We start from the raw sequence: 21,482 nt of genomic DNA on the forward strand, positions 1-21,482 counted from the left end.
TGTAATGCTAAAATTAAAGGCAGAAAGAGAGAGAGAAGGAATAAGGATAATTAAGAGAACTGACAGCGGGAAGAACTGAGGGAGGGGAATTGACTAGGTTCAAACAGCGATATGAAACAACTCCAGTCTCATCAGCCGCAGAATGTTTTGGATCAGTTGTCAAGGTGAGACATCCCTGCCCTCCTAGCTTTCTGAACCTGGAAAAAGCTGAGCAGAAAGTTCATAAACCTGGATTTAGGTAAGATGGGTTGCATTAGGCAGCCCGCCAGCATAGCCAATGGTCAAAAGTGGTGGAGAGCGTAAGGCTGGCGAGGGCTTGGTTAGGACAAAGCTGGATGCCTTCCTTACTTTTACTAAAGGTATGCACCTGTATAACTTGAACTCATTCTTTTTTTATGCATCTTTACCCCTTGAATCTCATTACCCCTTGACATCTCTCACTATGCATAGGCTCAGAGTGACGGATGGTCAAACCCACTAAGAGGCATAGGCCCTTGCTTAATAACAGGTAAAGAGGAAAGGAAGAATCTTGTCAATTTAAGTTTCTCATTTTTCCAATCTTAAATTCAGTCTGTGTCACTTCTGCAGCCCGTGACATCATCATCATCATTTCAATGTATGTAAAAATGTCAAAATATAAAAAAATTAAAGAAATTGTCCAGTAGCACCTTAGAGGCCAACTACATTTGTTCTTGGTATAAACTTTCATGTGCATGCACACTTCTTCAGATACAATGCAAAAATGTGTTTGGCTTTTCAAGTGCAATTCACCTAATACACACAATTTTGTACACAATTTTGCCAGCCGCTTCCCGCAGCATATTGTGTTTTTGCATATTGTTTTTGCGAATGTGCACACTTTTGTGAAGACTTACAGGGCCGGCCCACCCAAGAGGCGAGGTGAGGCAACCGCCTCAGGCAGCGGAGTCCACAGGGGCAGCAGCTCTGGTCCCCAGGGAATGCATCGTCTGCTGTTGTCGAGGTAGTGGCAGCAACAGCTGGATCTGACATCTCAGCAACCCCCCTAATGACATCTCTACAGTGACCTCTTGGTGAATAGGAGGTGCTACTTGTTGCCTTCCACCCTTGTTCCTGATGTAGATTGTCACTCCTTATTCTCTGGGAGAGTGCCATTTGTGGGTCATCTCAGGTGCCAAATGCCTTGGACTGCCCTGCCACTAATTAACCCATTTCTAAAAACTGGTTCTTATTTTAATCAGAGAAGTGGAAATTTTGAAGGAGAGTGGCATTTTGGTTCCCAATATATTGGCTCGGGGAGTGTGCATTAGGTGGGGTTGTCATTAAAATGGAAACCAAAAGGAATTTTACCCGTGTCCGTAAAGGGTAAAAAAGGGCAGTGGGGTGATGGCAGTAGCATAACTGCTCAGCTCAGCATGGCTTGGAGTGGAGATTGCAATAATTGTTACACGGTCTTCTTTGAAGGGTGAGCTGGGGTTGACGAAGAAGTTAAGTGTTAAAAGACCAATGCAGAGATTGTTAACCTGCAGCAGGATTCCACACTTCTAATCAAGCAAAAAATAAAAACCATGGCCATCAACCATTTAAAATGTTTTTTTTTATTCTTTATGTTTCCATTTGTCATAGAAAGAAATATGAAATCTGCATGCAACTTCCTAAATATTTCAAACATTTAAATAGCATATGATAATTTAGCAGTACAATACATTATACGGCAAGATAATAGAGGAAAATCTCCTGCAGTATATTTACAATTGAAAAGGTAGTTTTGTTATTTATATTTTTTTTAGAAAGAGGAATGCACTGCTTACCATTGAAAGTATTACATTCAAAATAAAGATGTTGCTTTGTGACTAAAACATATATATCCATTCCCCTATCAGAGATTCACCACCTCTCATAAAAGGTACATTTTAAAAAGAGTTTCAGACTACAAATTGATGGAACCATACACAATATACCTGAAGCTTAAAATATCTCAAGCCTTTTAATAATAAGAACCGCAGGTGGGGGAAAATGTGCTTTCTTCGTATTAAACTGCTTTAGAAATATTTTTCCCATACAAAATAACAAAAAGAAAAGGGTAGCATATTACATATTACACCCTCTGCAAGGATTAACAGGTGAACAGCTTATATCCAGTTCAAAATCACTGAAAAACCTTATTTCTGAAATTGTACTGCAGAATGTATCAGGCATCCTACATAGAAAATTTTACCTCAGCTTTTCCTTTGTTCTACAGAAATGGAAATCTTCTACAACTAGAACTCTTTACAATGGCATAGAACGTTTCCCAAATGCCAAAGAAGAGACATTATTTTGGAACACCTTTTTTAAAAACAACAACAACAAAACAAATTAATGATTCGCTGAATGAGCTTATAAAGCCCAGTTTCCAGTAACGGTGATGTATGAACAGCTATTGAATGAAGGTTTTAAAAAACAAAAACAAATGACACCAATTTGTAAATGAAGATTACGTCTCATGAGATTTCTCTCTACAAAGAGGGCTTGTATGAAATCTAGTGTGTAAAAGACCCTTATGAAATCTGGCAGCTTTTTTTTTTTTTTTTTTACAGCTATAAAATGTAAAAAGTGATCCTTGGTAAAAAGTGCTTTATAACAATATAGATTTTGTGTCTTGTCTTGTGAGAAGTCATCTCCCTCCATTGTCCATCTTTTCCTCATGTCTGCCACAGAATCCCATTTCTTCTGCTAGCTTTCTGCCTTCTTACTCTTCATAAACTCTGCTGAAACAAAAAAACAAAATAACAGAAACAGAACTTGCTTTTCAGCTGGCTGGATTTAAACAACAAAACAAGCAACCTCGGAGCCACCCAGGAAACTAAATGCCAAAGCACAATACCTGCCAGCATCCCAAAGCCAATAACTGCTACAAAAGGCTGGTTGCCTTTATCTCATGCCCTCCATAGTCTTAAAATACCTTTCAACATCCTCAAGGCAAGTGAAAGGCTCACCCAGTGAATTGGCAGGTAGGTGCCTATTTAAAATGCCCATCTTTCCAGCCATGTCTTAAAGGAAACCCCTAAGGCAGCTGCCTCAGGTGCCAAAATGTCTTGGGCTGGCCCCGAGCATCATATCACTTTAAACAATCACAGTTTCCCCCCAAGAATTGTGGGAAGTGTAGTTTGTTAAGGATGCTTAGCAGGGCCGTCTTACCCATAGGCGCTAGGGGTCTGGGGCACCTGGGTGTCAGGCTTTCAGGGGCACCAGGCCAAGAGTCTGGGGCCCGAGAGTTGAGTCTGGGGAAGAGCCCGCCTGTCGGTCAGAGCGCTGCGGTGGGCTCTTCTGGTGGCTCTGCGCCGCGGGTTTGGGGACGACCAAGCCAGCGAGACACTGAGGCAGCTGGCTGGCTCCACCCTCCTGCATGCCTGGAACTGGGCACCCGGGGGGGGGGTGCCAGGTGGATCTTTGCACCCTGCCACCACATATGCTTAAGACAGCCTTGATGCTGAGTGTCCTTAAAGGTAAAGGTAAAGGTACCCCTGCCCGTACGGGCCAGTCTTGACAGACTCTAGGGTTGTGCGCTCATCTCACTCTAGAGGCCAGGAGCCAGCGCTGTCCGCAGACACTTCCGGGTCACGTGGCCAGCGTGATGAAGCTGCTCTGGCGAGCCAGCACCAGCGTAGCACACGGAAACGCCGTTTACCTTCCCGCTAGTAAGCGGTCCCTATTTATCTACTTGCACCCGGGGGTGCTTTCGAACTGCTAGGTTGGCAGGCGCTGGGACCGAGCAGCGGGAGCGCACCCCGCCGCGGGGATTTGAACCGCCGACCATGCGATCGGCAAGTCCTAGGCGCTGAGGTTTTACCCACATTTCCCTCCCAGGACAACAATTCCCAGAGTTCCCTGGGAAGAGAGCTTGATTGTAACTCTATGAAAGGACTCTATGAAAGGACTAAGGGGTCTCCTAACCATTCTCAGTGCAATTAATTAACTCTCAGTGTAATTAATTAATGTATTAATTACACTCCCCAGGATACTTTGGGGGAAAGCCATGACTGTTTAAAGTGATAAGATGCTGCTTTAAATCTCCAAGGCAAGAGTGAGCCTTTCAACCATGCCGTCAAGCTTTTCCCGGGCTCTTCCTGCTTCATTCTAGCTGCTCTGCTACTCAAATACGAAATGGTTAGATTCTGTGGGTGGAGAGTTGAATACACACCAGCTGCTTTGTAAGTTACCTTATCACATATCTTCAGGGCACTTCCCTGCGAATCTTAAACAGGAGTTTAAGAGTCAATTACCATGGAAGAAGTGTACAAGTACAACAGCAGCAGTTGACTGGGCACAGGGGCCTGCCTTGTTTATATCAAATTGCTGTAACTTTCAAGCTCCACCAGTGCCCTAAGAGAGGTTATGTGACAGGAGAGGCTGTGAATGCCAACAAATAAGGAAACTGTGAGCCTGTTATTCTGCAGATCTTAGCTGGGTTGTTGGATAGTGTGCTAGACACAGAAGTGTTGTAAAAAGGCAGTTGATAATACGTAGTTTACACCAGAGTTTATTTTTTATACCTAGGACGACTTTGTAGTTTGTTGTTATATAACTAGGGAGAATTGAGTAAGGAGTGTTGGACTCCTTCCTGTCTGATTCATTTCAGAGAAATCATTAGGGGGACACATCTTCATCCCTGTAAATTGGGGCAGGGGAAAAAAGTTTAGTAGTCCAACAGCCACTTTGCATTGAGGACAGCCTTTCGGGGACCACATGCCAATAGTGGCTGGGAGGCAGGATCGGAGGCAAAAGTGGGTGGCGCAAAGGATGTGACTCACCTACGGATGTTGGATAATTCCATTGGAAATGGAAATACAGTGGTACCTTGGTTTTCGAGCGTCTCGGAAATAAAACATTTCGGCTTTCAAACACCGAAAACCTGGAAGTAACTGCTTCGGTTTTCGAATGCTTTTCGGAAGCCAAACGTCCACACAGCTTCTGTATTGAGTTTTCTGGACTTAAATGCTTCCAGAAATGCATGCTTTGGCTTTTTAACGTTTCGGAAGTCGAACCGTCTTCTGGAATAGATTACGTTTGAAAACCGAGGTTCCACTGTAGAAGCAGAGATTGCCACAATTGGCCTGTTTGCCCAAGGTCAGAAATAGAAACTGTGCATATAAGTGGTATCCCCTATCTTTCTTAAGTACACAAATAACAAATAAATATATTGCTTCCTGCATTGTTTTGATACTTCCCTTGCATTCTGAAATCCTGGACAGCTGCTGCCAAGTGAGAGTAGACCATGTTAATCTGCATGGACCAATGCATGGACCAATGGTCCTCCTTGTTATAAGGCAGCTTCCTGTGTTTCTTTAGCATGTTAGAAAGTCATAGAGCTTCCATTCCAATATATCAATCAATTTTACAACTGTGCAAGAATTATTGTCCCCAAATTGGCAGTGGAGTGAGCGATGGTGACTTACTTAAGGCTCCCTAGTGAGTTCATGGCAGGAGCAAAATGCAAACCATGAACTTCCTGACTCTCATTGCAATCTCTCAGACACTTTGATGCACCACTCAACACCACATAAAGCTAAAGATCTGAAATCCCAACTGTAGTTTTGCCTTCAGTCAGGCAGAGCTTCTGAATTTAAACTGGTGCAGGCAAGACAGAACATTCAACAAATGTGGATTTTCATCTTTTTTGCCATCCCATAACAGCAAATTGGAAAGATGTCAGAGTGTACATTCAGCCACTTTTTTTGCTGGAAAGGTTGTGGAATGATTTTTGAAACTACAATGTGAATATTTGCCAGAGGAATCCTGTGTAAGTCCCACTCTGTTCAATAGAGCTTACTTCTAGGTAAGTGCATATAGGGTTGCAATCTCAAAAATGAACAACATAAAACTTATACTTTTTAAAATTGTTGTGAGGAGGCAATCCAGTTGCAGCAGTTATACAAACAAGCTATGAAGCAGCACGCCATACTTGGGATTGGCCTTATTTCTGGGAAGGAGAAGTGCAGGCTTTCATTGCATTTATCTTTTTAAAGCCTCTAATACCTAATTAAAAAATTAATCTGTGAGCTGTGTCCAGCTTCTCCTGGCAAAATCCCCACTGACCTCTATGGCAGTGGGATTGGATTCCGTGGCTCGCATGTTCAGTGTTTTGTCTGTCCCTTAAGCTTGTATTACAAGGGAGGTTCGCATGCAATCAGGCTCTTTGTTCTTAATAGTTCATCTGCTTCTGCTGTTTCACCCCAGGGCAGGTGCGCTGAAGTTCAATGAACCCTGATGCTGAAGGAAATCGCTATTTACATAAGCCTCTATTCATCCAAGCTATAGGGAGAAGCAAAGGTGCTCCCATGATCAATGTTCTGGCTTTTTAACCTAGGAAAGAGAAGTTTACTTTGTTCTTTCGCCATGAGCCTCTTGGGTGAGCTCAGGGTTAGTTGTGCAACAAAGATTTTTGCGGAACGCTAATGTTGCTTTAGTTACTTAAGATTCAAAGATTTGCTGCAGCAGTGCATTGTAGCCACTGTGCCAACGTAACACCAGAAATTACAGCATCGATCTGGAATGTGCTGGTATAATAAGGCAAATACAGAGGGTGACATGTTATATTCCTGTGAGCATAACTGGGCTTTCCCAAAATCTGAAGGCTAATCTTAAAGGGCTGCTATCTGCAGAATGATAAATGAACGGCAGGCAGTTGCATGAGTGAAACAGAGCCAGAGGCTCTCATGTGGCATAATGCATAATAAATACAGCTATTGAAATGGGTCTCTAGTTGAGCATGTTACGAACCACAGTTTCACTTGCTTTTTGTCTGAAGAAAAATAGCTGAACTCCTTATGGGGGATGGGGCATCTTAACCATCATAAATTGCTTGCCGCAGATCTTAAACCCGAGACTTACATAGTATTAGAGATCTAACTAGTGTACCATCACACTGAGCTTTGCCCAAAACAAAGAATCATGGGGTGGGGAGAGGTCATATATGTGGGAGTCACCCAAACAGTGCATTGGCCAGAACAGGTCATGTGGCATAGGATAGCAGCCTTTAAAACATTTTCATTCAAAAACTTTGGGAGAGTCGGTGAAAGCAATAATTAAGAACCCTTTTCAGAGTACAGTGTTTAACTAGCATTTAACTGGGGCCTGTTGTCTGATCTTTATCTACTGTATTCACCATATTAGCATCGCTGTATGCAAGCAGGACTTAGCACAACTTCAATGCTATAGCTCAGTACTGGAAGCTGCAAAGTAATATGAAAAGAATTCACCTGATCACAAACAAAGTGCTTTTTTTCAGCCCACCAGTGAATGTACTTCAAGGGAAAGGGGGCAGGTTTTAGAGCAGGAATAGTGAGCCTGTGTTCTTGCGAATGAGATTGGACTCCAACTCACATCAGCCTCAAGCATTGGTCAATTAAATTTTACCCATTGGAATTAATAGACTTAACTTAATCATGCTCATTACTTTCAGGGGATCTACTCTGAGCAACCTAGCAGTTCGAAAGCACATCAAAGTGCAAGTAGATAAATAGGTATCGCTCCAGCGGGAAGGTAAACGGCATTTCCGTGTGCTGCTCTGGTTTTCACCAGAAGCGGCTTAGTCATGCTGGCCACATGACCTGGAAAAACTTTCTGTGGACAAAGTTGGCTCCCTCGGCCAGTAAAGCGAGATGAGTGCCACAACCTGAGTCGTTCGTGACTGGACTTAACTGTCAGGGGTCCTTTACCTTTACCTTTTACTCTGAGCGAAGCGTAGCTGAATATCACCCATTGTTTCTACTTTACACTTACAGTGGTACCTCGGGTTAAGTACTTAATTCGTTCTGGAGGTCCGTTCTTAACCTGAAACTGTTCTTAACCTGAAGCACCACTTTAGCTAATGGGACCTCCTGCTGCTGCCATGCTGCCGGAGCACAATTTCTGTTCTCATCCTGAAGCAAAGTTCTTAACCCGAGGTACTATTTCTGGGTTAGCGGAGTCTGTAACCTGAAGCGTATGTAACCTGAAGCATATGTAACCCAAGGTACCACTGTACAGGTTTGTTGTGTAGTTATATGACTTGTTTCAGCATTCCTATGTAGTTAAATGAGACAGCAAACATGAGTCTTTAGATGGTGGGTGAAAACAGCCAAGCAGTTTTGTTGATGTGGTGGTTATACTGTTAGCCATTTCAGACCAGGCTATGCAACTTCTTTTGTGTGCGTGTGTGCGTGTGTGTGTAAAATACAGTGACCTGTCAGAGAAAGAATTAACGTGATCGCTCTGACAACCCAGAGGAATCCAGAAATTAAGAATTAAGCCCTTGGCCTCAGGCAGCCCTCTTCTCACCAGACATCCTCAGTTGTGTGGCATCTGGATGTCTAGGCAGGTTTACATCTGACGTGCCTTGCTCTTTACAAGCCAAAGGCAGATTCTTAGCATTATTTAAACATAAGATCTTGAGTATTTTATTTCCTCTGTGGTAGCCTTTAAAAAGTAAACAAGAGGAAATGAGGTTACATAATAGTTGACATTTAGCAGTGCAAACCATTTTCTCTCCGGCTTCCCAAGTACTACCGCAAGAGCGCTGGCAGACAATCAGGCAAAACTATCAGCATGACTGAGGAAGGGACAAAAACAAAACAAAAAAACAAAAACAAGGCTCTCTAGGAAGCAAGTTCTATTGGACTCGATGGCACTTACTTCTGAGTAAACATCTTCATTTCACAGACAGGCTAAATTACTGTCCCAGGATTTGAGTCAGTACCTGCCAAGGCCTTCACGCCAGCCTTGTTTGTCTTGACGTGGTTCCTGAATGTCACCCAGACAGCTCAGAATGCTGTAGAGTACATGAAGTGTGTCCCACTTTATGTTCACAACAACCCTGTGATGTAGTTTTGTTCAGTGTGTGCCAATTGGCCCATGGTCAAGTTATGCCAGCCACTCTCAAACTCTTTAACCACTATGCCACACTGTCTTTCTCAAAAACTAATTGTGCTCAAAAATAGCTGCAGCTGCTGCGTTTACTCATATTCATACTACGCATTTAGCAGCTGCACAGTGACAATACGATTCAAGAGAATGACACCTGCCATAAAGATATTCACAATAAAATCAAAAGAGCCAAGGATTTGGGGAAATGAGGCAAAAAATAAAGAGGAAGTAGTAGAAGTAGTTCCAATTTGTGAATTGATTTCTGCTACTACATTGGCTGTTGGATCTAGTTGTTTGGTACTTAAGCTGACTTGGATTTATGCTTAAGCCCTTGTGTCCAAATTGCGAAATAAAAATGGAACTGTCATGTGAAATGTTTGATGTTTTTTGAAATCTGGGATTTAACTTGACAGCTCAACACTTTCCCTTTAAATTACATTGATACCACACTTCCGATATGAAAGCCAGCAGCGATGTCACACTTGTCACTGTGATTTATGGGTCAAGTGTTCAAGTTAGACAGAGACATCTTTTCCCAGAATAAACACATGTACTTAATAACCCAAGATACCTCTTGCTCATAGGGACAGGAGGCTGTCCTGCGCTCTGGACACGAGTGATACCCACCTCTCTTTCTCTTTCCATATTGTGTACCACTTAAGTAATCTTTTGGTACTCGGGAGTTTGGGATGCAAGCAGTACTGGTGGCCACCTCGGAATCGGGATTTCATTGTGACTCTGAAAGGAAAGACAAGTTGTGAAGATGGAGCAGCCGTAATGATGTTAACAAACATGGATTCTTAACAGAATGATAGCTAGCAGTCTAATCCTAAGAGATTGTTATATAGCACTGGTCCCCCATCTCCCCCACCCCATCCTGCAGTGTGTTACATACATGCCATATTGTTGTTTGCTGCACTAATGCCTCCAATCCCAGTTGGTTGGGATGGATGTGATGTCATGGAATGTTTATGGACATTCCAACTCTGAATAGGGCTGTCTCATTTGAAGTCCATTTGGAAGCCCATGCATTGCAAACAGATTGTCAGTGTCATCGAGCTTTGACAGCACCCCTCACCTGCTGGAGGGGAGAAAAGCAGGGCTGGATACAGTCTTCTTCCTGCCAGAATGGCAAGCAGCTGACTAGACCAACTATTTGTTGGCTGGGGAGTGTACAAGAATGGGACTCCATCAAGCATGGATCATCAATGGCACAACTCCAGGTGGCTAAATGGATTATTTTTCACTCTTAGTGGATTGAGGTAACCATGTGCTGCTTGGAAGCAGCTGCTGGGGCTAGCAAAGTGAATCAAAGTTGATCTCTGGGGATCTAGTGAGCCTTTTTGGTGTCGCAGCTGTCAGAAGATTCTCAGGGTTGCCACACCCTCTTGGGGTGGCCACTTGTGCATGCATGGCTTAAGAAGAGAACTTGCATCACCATGAAAGAGGACCCCAGGCTGCATAAAATTTGCGCATGGTAATTTATATGTATGGGTTCAAATAATCACTATAATTTAAAGAATCTCAAAATCCAAGAATTGTACAGTTGGAAGGGACCACAAGGATCATCTAGTCCAACCCTCTTCAACGGAGGAATCTTTTTGCACAACGTGGGACTCGCACCCATGACTCTAAGTCTCATGCTCTACCAACTGAGCTATCTCGGGTGACAAAATAGCTCACCATAATAGGGAAGACACTAGCGGATGTGTGTGCGCCTGCTCAGTCTGCTGACCAGATGGTCATTGTCAAGGTTTATAGACTACTTCAAGGCTCCTGCTCCCCCTTTTTATGGGGTTTCTTATTTTTAAAGGAACTTCAGATAGACAGACCTTCAAAACAGAGGACTGCCCTCTGACACATGGTCATCCTATAGCCATACAAGCAGCCCATTAATTTCATTGGGTTTGGCAAAGCTGTGAAGCTTTCCATGTCATGTTTAGTCTTTGCCTGGCCAACAATAAATTTGTCTTGCACCAGCCAGACATTAGCTCTCCCTTTACTTCGCAGTATAATGACTTTCCTTCCAGTCTGTTCAGACCTCAGGGTATTGTGTCCCCAGCGTTCCAGCTTTTCTTTCTTGTCTATGTCTGCAAAAGGTTCAGCTTTCCAACACAGTCTTACACTGAGTCAGCTAAATAATTATCCCAGTTTCCTATTTTCAGACCTGATTAGCAACAGCTTTTATATCTACCGCTCCAGGATCTCAAATATATTTAGATATATATTTTCCAGCTGTACTCCTTAAAATTCCTTACCTGAGATGGAATGTGGAATTTCTTAATGGCAAAGCCATGCAAACAAGCAAAGACAGACAGAACACAATGTTCTGACTACGTAAAGTCTGATGCATTTTTCAAAGGATTTTAATCGCTTTTGGGTTGTTGTTTTTTATTACCACAACGACTCCAGAAAAATCTAGCAGTTGTTAACAAATCTGTTGTTTCTTTGAAAAGAATGGGATTCCAGTCAAAATGAAGAAAATGATCATGTCATGATGGTTTCTTCATGAAAAGTTTGTTTCTGAAATACTGCAATAATTCTACATGCAGAAATGTGGGAGGAGATTGTTAGGAAAGGCTGCCACACGTTTCTTTTTCTTTCTTTCTTTCTTTCTTTCTTTCTTTCTTTCTTTCTTTCTTTCTAACACTAATGATAATAACAACTAAATTTATGTAACATTTAAGAGGTGGCTCTTGCAGCAGTTTGCAAATTTAGTCAAAACTCACACTCCAGGCTGCAACAAAGTACAACCAAACACACAAAAACATTCCTAGTTCAGTCTCTTCCACACCAATTTCCTTCAGAGCAGCATTGCAGTTTCAAACATTTAAAAGAAAAGAAGGGAGAGAGGGAAAGGAGGAGGAGATATACTGAGAGGGAACCAACTTTTTGGGGTGTGAAAATGTATCTGAAATATTGAACAACATCAGCTGTTTTTGAAAAAGATGAGAAGGGAGAGTTTTGCGCTCCGGACCTTGTTTCATATCTAGAGCTCCACTCCCAAGCGGGCTTAACTGTGTGCATTTTTCTTGATGATTTTTCAGGGAGAGTGTAAAGTTTCTCTAATGGGCATTTCATTTATGTTTGTACCTCACGGCTTCTGCCTTTTCATTTGGCTGCCAAATCTGGCTGAGCTTCTAAAGGTCTGGAGCACACGTCTCTCCCATACCCATCCTGGAGAAGCTTGTTATTGTTTTTTCCTTGACGGCCTTTCAGCGTCCTTCTACTGCTGGCATCTTGTTTGTGAGAGCATACTGCTGTTTGGTTTTCCCATCAGGCAGGCAAACTTCGAGGCCCAGACTCCAGTCCTTGGCAGCCAAGGCTTGGGCAGGAAAGCCTCGCACTGCTTTTGTTATGCTGATGCACGTTTCTGAACTCTTTGTCAGCCCTGGGTTACTGATGTAATGGAGACATAACTGTGTATGTGAGCTGACTGGGAAACTGCTACCTCCGCACCTTATGGGAGTTTGCTAATTTGTAAGGACCTGTCAGGAAAGGAGGTCACTGGCACATCGGTCCACATGGAGGGAGGGTAGAACACCCATTTCCTGGTGTTCACATAGAAACTCTGGCTCATATTTCTGGACGGAGGAAAGAGAGAGCAAAAAGGGAGGGGTGGCCTTCTTCCTTGGCGATGGAGTGAACGGTCTGGCCTGCTATTCCAGTACACAAGGTAGGAAGAAAATTCTGCATCCCCACCTTCCTCTTGGGTGGCTCAACCACTCCTTTTTCTGGCCCAGTTTTTCCCACTAAGCTACAATACCAGCCATGCCAATGAATTACTGTCCTGAACTAGCCAGTTCTTCCTGGGAGTTTCTGAAGGCAATTTTCTCTCACCATCCGATGACCACCTGAGTCTCCATCACATGCTCTTGGGTTTGTTGCCCCCCTAGGACTATGCATGAGACAAAGGAAGCTCAGAAATTCAGTTTTCTTCTGTCCAGCCTCCAACACTCATTGGCCGTGGACTTCTAAATTGCAACCACTGCTATGCTGCCACTTTGAATGTGATGTAGCTGCATATATTGGCACCACCCTATGTTTCTATATATACAGGGGTGATTCTGAACTCCCATCAGCTCCAGGCAACACGGTCCAGCAACATGCAGTCTAACATCATGCTCAGCGAGTAGAGGAGAAGAGACTTAATCTCAGGGTTGTCTGTGTGAGACCCACACTGAGCAAAATATTCCTGCATTACAGGGGGTGCACCAGATAACCCTTGCGGTCCCTTCCAACTCTACAATTCTGTTTCTATGACCATCTGGAGGTCAGTGTTCAGGGATGATGGAAATTATAGTCCAACACTATGTAGAGCACAGAACATTTGATGTATGGAATGCTATTTCCAGAGGCAGTATACCCTGAGTACCAAATCCTAGGGGGAAATAGTAGTGAACAAAAAATGTACATATTCACTTTTTATGTACTTGTGGAATATTCTTCCTAGGTAAAACCGCCTGGTTGTCTCACTGACTTCTTTTCCCCCTTATGCAAATATATTTGTTTGTTCAGAAGACATTTCTTGACTGCTTGTTTTACTAACTCTGCTGCTGCAGCAATGATACTTTTTATCCAGGCTGAATGTTGAGTGCATGATTGATGTACTGGTGGCATTTTGTGTTATAATTGTGCTTTTGTGATGCTTCCTGGATTTTAATATTTTTAATTGTGTATTTGGCAGAAAATGTGCCTTGTAGGATTTTAAAGAAACAAGGGTTTGCTGTTGAATCCTGAAACTCTGAATTCACCTGAGTTCAGCTCTTGCAGAATCTTAGTGCATTACGGCAAACCTGTTAAACTAGGCTAGGCTGAGCCAGGAAGTCATGGAGAAAAGTGCCGGACGCCAGATCGCAGTGGAGAGGAAGTTCACGGAGATAAAACTTTTTCTTGTGAGTTAGGCATGCATAGGAAATTTTCCCATTGGAGTTTCCCCCGGATTCTGAATTATCTGAAATTATGTGCAGAGCAGTACTGATACAATAGCAACCTCCCATCTTTCTGTTTTTGATTTCTGGATTCTGTTTAGAATTCTGCACACGTATGGTTTGACTTGTTTTCCAGGTTGTGTCTCCCCACTTCCCCTCCCGCCTTACTGGTTAGCAATCTGCAGAAGCACACATATGTGCATTTATTTAAAAAACAACAAAAAATGAATCTTTATGTTATTGTACAAATACACAAAAAGGGGGAGTTACAGACTTTAAACTATGACAAACTGTGCATGTGCCAATTCCTAAAATTAATTTCAGAATTATCAACGATAAAGCTGGGCAAAATGAAAGGCAGAGCCGACCTGTTAAAATGAATGGGCAAAGTGGAAGAAGTCTGCTGATCTCTGTTAGCAGCCAGGCGTGCTGAGGACAGTACATCTGAAGAGAAGAGCTACGCCAAAAACACAAGCCAGGCACTTCCAAATAACCAGAATATGGGGGGGGGGGGAGACCTTCTTCCTAAACTATACACGTATAGTTGTTTGGGTCATTCCAATGCAGGAATGTCAGTATGAGGATTAACTCATTTATTTCTTATAAAGAGATTTACCAGAAATGTGTATCTAGTCACTGACACAGCATTTCAGAAGTCTGTTCCATATAATGTATTTTGGGATTATGAAAGTGGAAATTATTATTATTTAGAAATATCAGCATGGGTGTCAAATCAGTGTCTTGGGCATTATGAGTTGCATCCAATCATGCAAGCCGTGGGATCCTCACACAATCTACCTTTCTCTACCCTTCACCCCCTTTCTCTGTACCCCCTGAAAAGCCTCTGCATCTGAACAGTGTGGGCTGTGTCTTATGGGGCTGCAATGAGAGGGGGGTTAATCTGGAATCAGGCAGAAGAAGCCTTGATTATTAAGGGAAGTGTAGTCGAATGTGCTTTGATGGAGAAACAGGTTTCTACTGGGAATGTGCTAATCAGCATAATTGTAAGAAAGCTTTGCCCCATTCAAAATATTTCGAATGTAATCAGGGAATGCAACATAGTTACAAGCACACACCTCTTTTAGGCTTAAAAGATGCCTGTATCTTTACCCAACATGAGTAAAAGTAGCTGCAGGGAGAGGGGTCAGTGGAGAATGGAATAAAAGGAAAGTTCTATAAAGTCCCTCTACCCAACATCCAAAAAAAGAATCATAGAACACCATGAAATGTATAATTCTGCCCTGTGGAAAAAAATCAGATGAGTTTTGGCAATTTGCTTGGTAGGCTCAGTTTGATCTGAAGAAAAACTATTTGTGCTTCCCACTAGAAAAGCAGATCATGATGTATAGACATGTTTGGAGGCTTTTAGAAAGTTACTATAAAATAGAAGACTTTGCTTTGCCTACAGAGCTTTGCATTAAACTACTGGTCACTGGCTAATATGCTTTGCTCCCAATACTTTATGAGAACCACTGTAATCGAAACATTAGTTGCCAGGGTTTCAATTTCAAACCAGCTCATCCAAGTATAGTATGGTTTGCTTTTAGCGCATGGTTCACACAACAACTGTCCACCTATCTGACAGGTGTTTTCCATTTTCTTGAACACCTGAGCATTTCTGTGACTGCAACAGAAATCAATGGACACCAGCTGCTTCCAGTGTGGAAATAAGTGGTCTATACTGTGGACTCACCCATTGACCTTAAGCCAAGGAGTGCAAAAATGCTATTTCTGGTCATTTTCTTTCACACCAACCATGTTCCAACCACTGAAAACCATATAATCTTTCTCATTTCTAGGAGCATTCCATTCAGCGGCAGCTGGAGCAAAGCTAAAAATCAGAATTGGATGGATACACTGGAGGCCTTAATCTGTTGTCCATAAAGTGAGTAGATACAGGTCATTCATTAAGTGAGGATTTGTTCCCAGTCACGTTGACTAGTTCTTAACCTCTAGGTGTGTCCCAATCCACAATTAGTCACCAGTTGTTTGGCATTGCATTCATGAGCTAGTCAGCAGGTCCCCAGAACCTTTCAGTGGAGCGGACCAGTCCCAGACAACAACAGAGGTGTTGTGAGTCCTGAAAATGGCCATTTCCCCTTTCCATATGCCCACACATTATATTTACAATTTGGAAGGGAACAAGCTTCTTTCTGGCAACCTTGGTATGGCTGAGAGGGCTGTCGTGCATAAGGAGGGTTGTGTTGTGTTTCTAGCAGCAGCTGACGCAAACAAGACCCAGTTGTGATGCAACACAGCCTTCTCTCTCTCTCTCTTTCTAAGTAGGGAACAAGTTGGTTACCATTTGTTATGTAACTAGTTCCAAAGGCAGCATCCTGAGGAGGAATTCTAATTGTTTTATTTCATAATGTTGGCCTGGCCCCGTTCTGACAAATGACATGGCAGTGTGAAAACAAACAAACAAAAAGTTTCAGACTTTTAATTTGGCACGCCTCACAAGAAATGCCTAAGCAGAAATGATCTCATTCAAAGTTGTGCAAGTTGAAACAGGTCCCCGAAGATAGAGAGGTAATGTTTATATTTGAGGCTGAGCACTTTGATTTATTGACACCGGTTACTCCACGCAACGAAGAGGTGTTCCACATGTACAAGCCAATATTTATGTGGAAGTTCAATTCCACGGAGTGTGATGGGATTTATGGCAACCTTATGGTGCAATCCTGAACTCAATTGCTTTAAGCCCACTGGAGAGAATGGGATGAAGGTTGCAATCCTATATGCACTTATCTGAAAGTAAGTCTCATTGACCTCAGTGGGGCTTACTTCCGAGTAATGTATAAGATTATACTGCCAAGCACTTGTGCAATATTGCAGCCTTCTATAGCAGATATTTGGAAGCTCAATGAAATAAAGATAGATGATCTTAGATAGATTATCTATCTAAGGCACCTAATGTTGTTCATTACATTTATAGGCATTTTAATATTACCCTCATGAGCCTTGCCTTCTTTTCTAGCAATTTACAATTAAGCAGATTTACTATATCAGAGACAGATGGAACATTTTCATAAGTTACCAATTGTGCTGGGTTTAACATGTTACCATACTGTCATAGGCATTTTCTCTCTCTTTAAAATATTAAAAATGCAGAAAAACAATCTGATTGATACAAACATATTTATTTTGATTATACCCTAAAAAAAAAGCTGTGACTTACATGATCATTCTTTCCTTGCAATATGGATACTTTGGCTTCTCTTCCAGCTTTTGTATATCACTGAATCTTATCTTGGGGCCCTTTCTTGCACATCTGCATTTTGATCCTAGAAGAAAAAGTATTTACCCATTTGTGTATATAAAATTCATTTCATATTATACATGTCCTTATCACTGCTCCCAAACTCTCTTTAATTCATGAGCTATTTAAACATATACAGTATAGAAAAAGGTCATCTTTTCTACAGTTTAATATGAAAGAGGACATTACTGTATTTTTTCTATAGGCTAGCTGTAATCCTAAGCAACATATTGCAAAAAACAAAAGTTTTTCACTGTGCAAGATCTTAAGATTGTAACCATTGCATATGGTTAAGTGAATTCCACTGAAGTTAGTAGACTACCCAACCAATTTATGTAAGTAAGAGCCAATAAGTTGATTAGGACTAATTCACAAGTAAGTATGCACAGGACTGCAATCTTTTGTATTTGAAGCCATGTGGCGGTCCTGTCTTTTAAAAGTGCACCTGCTGTGATCAAACTTTGTAAAAAAAAAAAAAAAAAGCACATTAAGATAAATAAAGAGTCAAGCCACACTATTCAGATGATGGTTAAATATAACTTTTGCTACTGATTGCTTCTTTTTAAAAAAATTGGAAAAGGAATATAAAGACTTCTGAATTCTTTTGGAATTATTTGATATACAAATTGTCAAAGCAGCATTTGAGCTGGGCAAAAATCAGCCCTTCAGATTAAAGGGTGGCCAATTTAAAACCATTCCCAAGAGCATGGGACCAGTACTTAATGGGCTGCAGAGTTTGGCTGAAACTGTAGCGGTCAAAGTTCTAGTTACTTTCCCCACTGTGTGTGAATTCACCATTCCAAAGGAGTCCACACCAGATTAAATGCAAGGGGAATATTTCCTGTGATACGCACTTCAGCTCAGCTAACTTTGGGAAGAAGCTGGGGTTTCTGCTTTTCTGGTGTTCTTGCTATACAAATCTATAGCTTAAAATATATTTGCTCTGGGATTTTTTTTTTAGTTCAGGTGTCAATTGCTTCTAAGTACATTTCAAAACTATTTCAACAAGCGGTAAAAGTGAAATGTGTGTGCAAGAGAGAGAGAGAGGGAGGGAGGGAGGGAATGAGGGAGAGAGAAAAGGTGCTGAAATGCATGGTAAGTGAATAACCTGTAACTTACCTTCCACGCTGGTAAAGCAGATTACAATGAACAGTAAGAGGAAAACTACTGTCAAGAGCTTCATGATAAGAAGACCTGGAGGAGCCTAAAGGTATGCTCTCTTAGATTTCACTTGGAGAAACTGCTGTCTTTCCTTTGCCTCTTTGATCAGACGCACTGGTCAGACTGAGACTTGGTGTTGCCACACTATAGATTGCAATGTGAATGAATGCCTATGATCTGCTCTCTCCTGGTTGTTGCTGCTGCTGCTGCTATTGCAGCCCTGTCGGTTTCAGCTGCTGTCTGTCTGCGCTCTGCCGCTTCCCTCCTCTTTTAAAACAGCTCCCGCTGCCCTTTCCTCAAACTCATTAATATGCAGAGAGACTAAATTACTTTCAGCAATTTCGCAACCCCAAAAAAGGGGGAGGGACTTACAGGGAACGAAAATAACTGATTCTGCTGAAGGCACCGAGTATTTTAGAGGATAACATATACTGCAGAGAAGGAGAATATGAGGAGGAGGGGGACTGAGAAAGAGGTGGCTTTTAACTCTCTGCCCCATTGAGGTGGCAAGGCTGCCCTTTTTAACAAGGTGGTGTTGCAGTTGGTTCTGTGATGTTAGATGGATCCATACAATATGCCTCTTTCCCTCCTTCAGAAAACCACATTTTAAAAATGTGCACAAGCAGTGAAAGAGCTACAAGAACTTCAAGATAAGAATTTGTTAGATCACCGCCATACATTGTAATGCTGTGATCTGAGCTGGGGGCAGGTCATTGATATGCAATAAGTGAGGTAGCCCAATGACCTTGGGGGCTAGGATGTTGCATGACAGGTGGCCTTTGACAGATCTGAACATTTTGAAGAATTGCTTCTATAGGATTTCATCCTTAATCGTAGAACACAAAGACTATCCTTCATTTTGCAATAGCTTCAATCCTTTGGGTGACATGGAAGATTCATCACACATCAGCTGTGTTTTGTAGTTTCAGTGTTTTGATATGGCAACCCACCCAATTCCTACCAAATGTCTTGGGAAACGGGAAGTATGCTTATGGAAACAATGAGTGAAATCCAATCCTGCTGCCCCATTTGTGGAAAGGCTGTTGACCAAGTCCCCTTCTCTTTATAACCCCTATGCCACCTGTCACACTGTGTTGGAGGGTTTCTAACTCTCTGGGGCTGATTTTCAGGAGATGCAGAACGAAAGAGTGCTCACTAATGGAGGAGACTGAGAGGAGATATGGTAGCCATCTTCAAATATCTAAAGGGCTGTCACATGGAAGATGGAGCAAGCTTGGTTTGTCCTGCGCTGAGGGTAGGACCCAAACTGATGGACTCAAGTTACAAGAAAGGAGATTCTGACTAAACATCAGGAAGAACTTTCAGATGGTAAGAGCTGTCCGGCAGTGGAATGGTCTCCCTTGGGAGATGGTGGACTCTCCTTCCTTGGAGGTTTTCAAGCAGAGGTTGGATGGCCACCTGTCATGGCTGCCTTAGTTGAAATTCTTGCCTTTCAGGGGGTTGAACTAGATGACTCTCAGGGTCCTTTCCTACCCACACATTTCTATTACTCTTCCAATAGTGGATGCTTCTGCCAAATCTAAATCCCTTCCATAAGTGCAAGGGCACCAATGGGATTCCCATAAATGGTTGCTTTCGGATTTGCCATAAATTAACTTTGAATTCATTAACTTTTCTCTTGGAAGTGTGGCTTTAGGCCTCGGCGTGGGACTTTTTTTGGTTTCAAGATTTATTTGGTACTCATCAGCTTCTCTGCCTGTATTTCTTTCCTTAATTATTCTGGAATTAGTGATGCAGCTTCTCAAGATTTAACAGGGAAGGGAAGGGCCCTTTCTTAGGGCAAGTCTATAGCTCAGTGGTAGAGCATCTGCTTGTCATTCAGAAAGTCCCAGATGCAAGACAATCCCTTGCATCTCCAGGTAGGGCTGGGAAATGCCCTTGCCCTGAAACCCTGGAGAGTCACTCCCAGTCAGTGTAGACAGTGCTGAGCTAGAAACTAACTGCTTGGTAGACCAACAGTCTGACTACCTATTGACACAGTTTTCTGTGTACCTGTATCAATACGAGACCCAGTTCACATATCTATTCAGAGTCCTGGCACTGGCTAGAAAGGCTTGCACAATCACAGCCAGGCTACGCAGTGAAGCAACTCCTTGCGTGACTCTGGCTATTTTAGCATCGTGCTGCCAAGATATATATATGTGTGTGTGTGTCACATGGGTGGCAGTTTGTAGAGCAGCACAAACGCAACAGCCATTGCACCACCAACTGCATGAGTAAATCAAGCTTGAATGAAACACCCTGCAATAACTGACTGCTATTCAAATATATAATATATTTGAGCACATTGTTGGTGGGGAGCAACAAAACACCCCCCCGGCCTTTTAAAGTCTTTTAATGAATGTATCTCTTTGTCCTTGACATCTTATAGACTTGCAAGTGCAGACACACACACACACACACACACACACACACGCCAACAGTGTAACGTAGGTATCGTCCTTGCTATCTCCCGCATTTCCTCATCTTCTACACTTCCGATTTCAAAGGATCTCATTGTTCCAGAGCACAGCCTTGATCTCATTTTGTAGAATGCTGAAATATATGCCCTGTTTTCACCTCCGGTTGCAATCCGTGGAGCTAAAGGGGTGGAATTTTCATATTTATATAAAGCAGGCCTTTATGGGAAGCAATGATCCTGGTCTCTGTTAGTAAATGCAGAACCTGGAAGGAGGTGGTGGTGGTGGTGATCAGTCCCCCATTAGTTAACAAATGCATATCCAGCAAAACCAAACCAGAAGAATGACCCAAGTCCTTGTAAATTTGTTCCATTAATATGATTTCTCCCCCCTTGCGTTGAGCTTGCATCCGGTCTTGTTTCCAAAGTCTGGGTGTTGGCAGGTTAAGCAGTACATGCATACCACACGCACAGTGAATATGCTGAACAATGCATCCGTTTCTCCCCCTCCTCCAGCATGTTATATACCATTCATGTGAGACGTGCTGCTGACATGCTTGGAACATCCTGAATATCCTTGAGGCTTTGCTAATGAAAATCTATGTGTTTGTTTCCTTCCCAAGACGTGCTTCTTGTGTACCATCAAATGCTTGTGTGTGCGTGTGTATGTGTGTGCCACACAGGAACAAGCGCTCGCAAGTTGCAGGATATGGCAGTAAACATGCCAAATGAGAAACATCCGATGAGCTGCTCTACTGAAGCTCACCTACTTAAATAGCTTTTATTTTTAAAGTCCTTTTATTGCCACTATTATTATTATTTTTTAAAAAACACACCAAACCAAACC

General features: G+C 42.4%; 1 protein-coding gene across 2 annotated transcripts; it reads right to left on the minus strand.

The window, feature by feature from the left end:
* Positions 1–1,556: 1,556 nt before the first annotated feature.
* Positions 1,557–18,488, minus strand: CXCL14 (C-X-C motif chemokine ligand 14). Of its 2 annotated transcripts, none has more exons than XM_080996372.1 (4): positions 18,175–18,488; positions 16,975–17,080; positions 9,493–9,603; positions 1,557–2,729 (listed from the first exon to the last, which is right to left on the minus strand). In XM_080996372.1, exons 1-4 carry the CDS (start codon positions 18,236–18,238, stop codon positions 2,711–2,713), a joined length of 300 nt encoding a protein of 99 aa, XP_080852498.1. In that variant the 5' UTR covers positions 18,239–18,488; the 3' UTR covers positions 1,557–2,710. The 2 variants fall into 2 exon arrangements, with proteins under 2 accessions (XP_080852498.1, XP_080852499.1); XM_080996373.1 differs by having other exon boundaries at positions 1,557–2,726; positions 18,175–18,484.
* Between the last annotated feature and the right edge of the window lie 2,994 nt (positions 18,489–21,482).

This window comes from Podarcis pityusensis (assembly GCF_964106645.2).
Source record: "Podarcis pityusensis genome assembly, chromosome: 2".
In the NCBI taxonomy this organism is placed as follows: domain Eukaryota; kingdom Metazoa; phylum Chordata; class Lepidosauria; order Squamata; family Lacertidae; genus Podarcis; species Podarcis pityusensis.

Bases quoted from the DNA above. Each gene is read 5' to 3' on its own strand.
- CXCL14 (XM_080996372.1), bottom strand. From the start codon at position 18,238: ATGAAGCTCTTGACAGTAGTTTTCCTCTTACTGTTCATTGTAATCTGC. The intron at 17,081-18,174 runs GTAAGTTACAGG...TTTTTCTTCTAG, and splicing joins CTGCTTTACCAGCGTGGAAG to GATCAAAATGCAGATGTGCA. The intron at 9,604-16,974 runs GTAAGTCACAGC...CTTTCCTTTCAG, and splicing joins TGCAAGGAAAGAATGATCAT to AGTCACAATGAAATCCCGAT.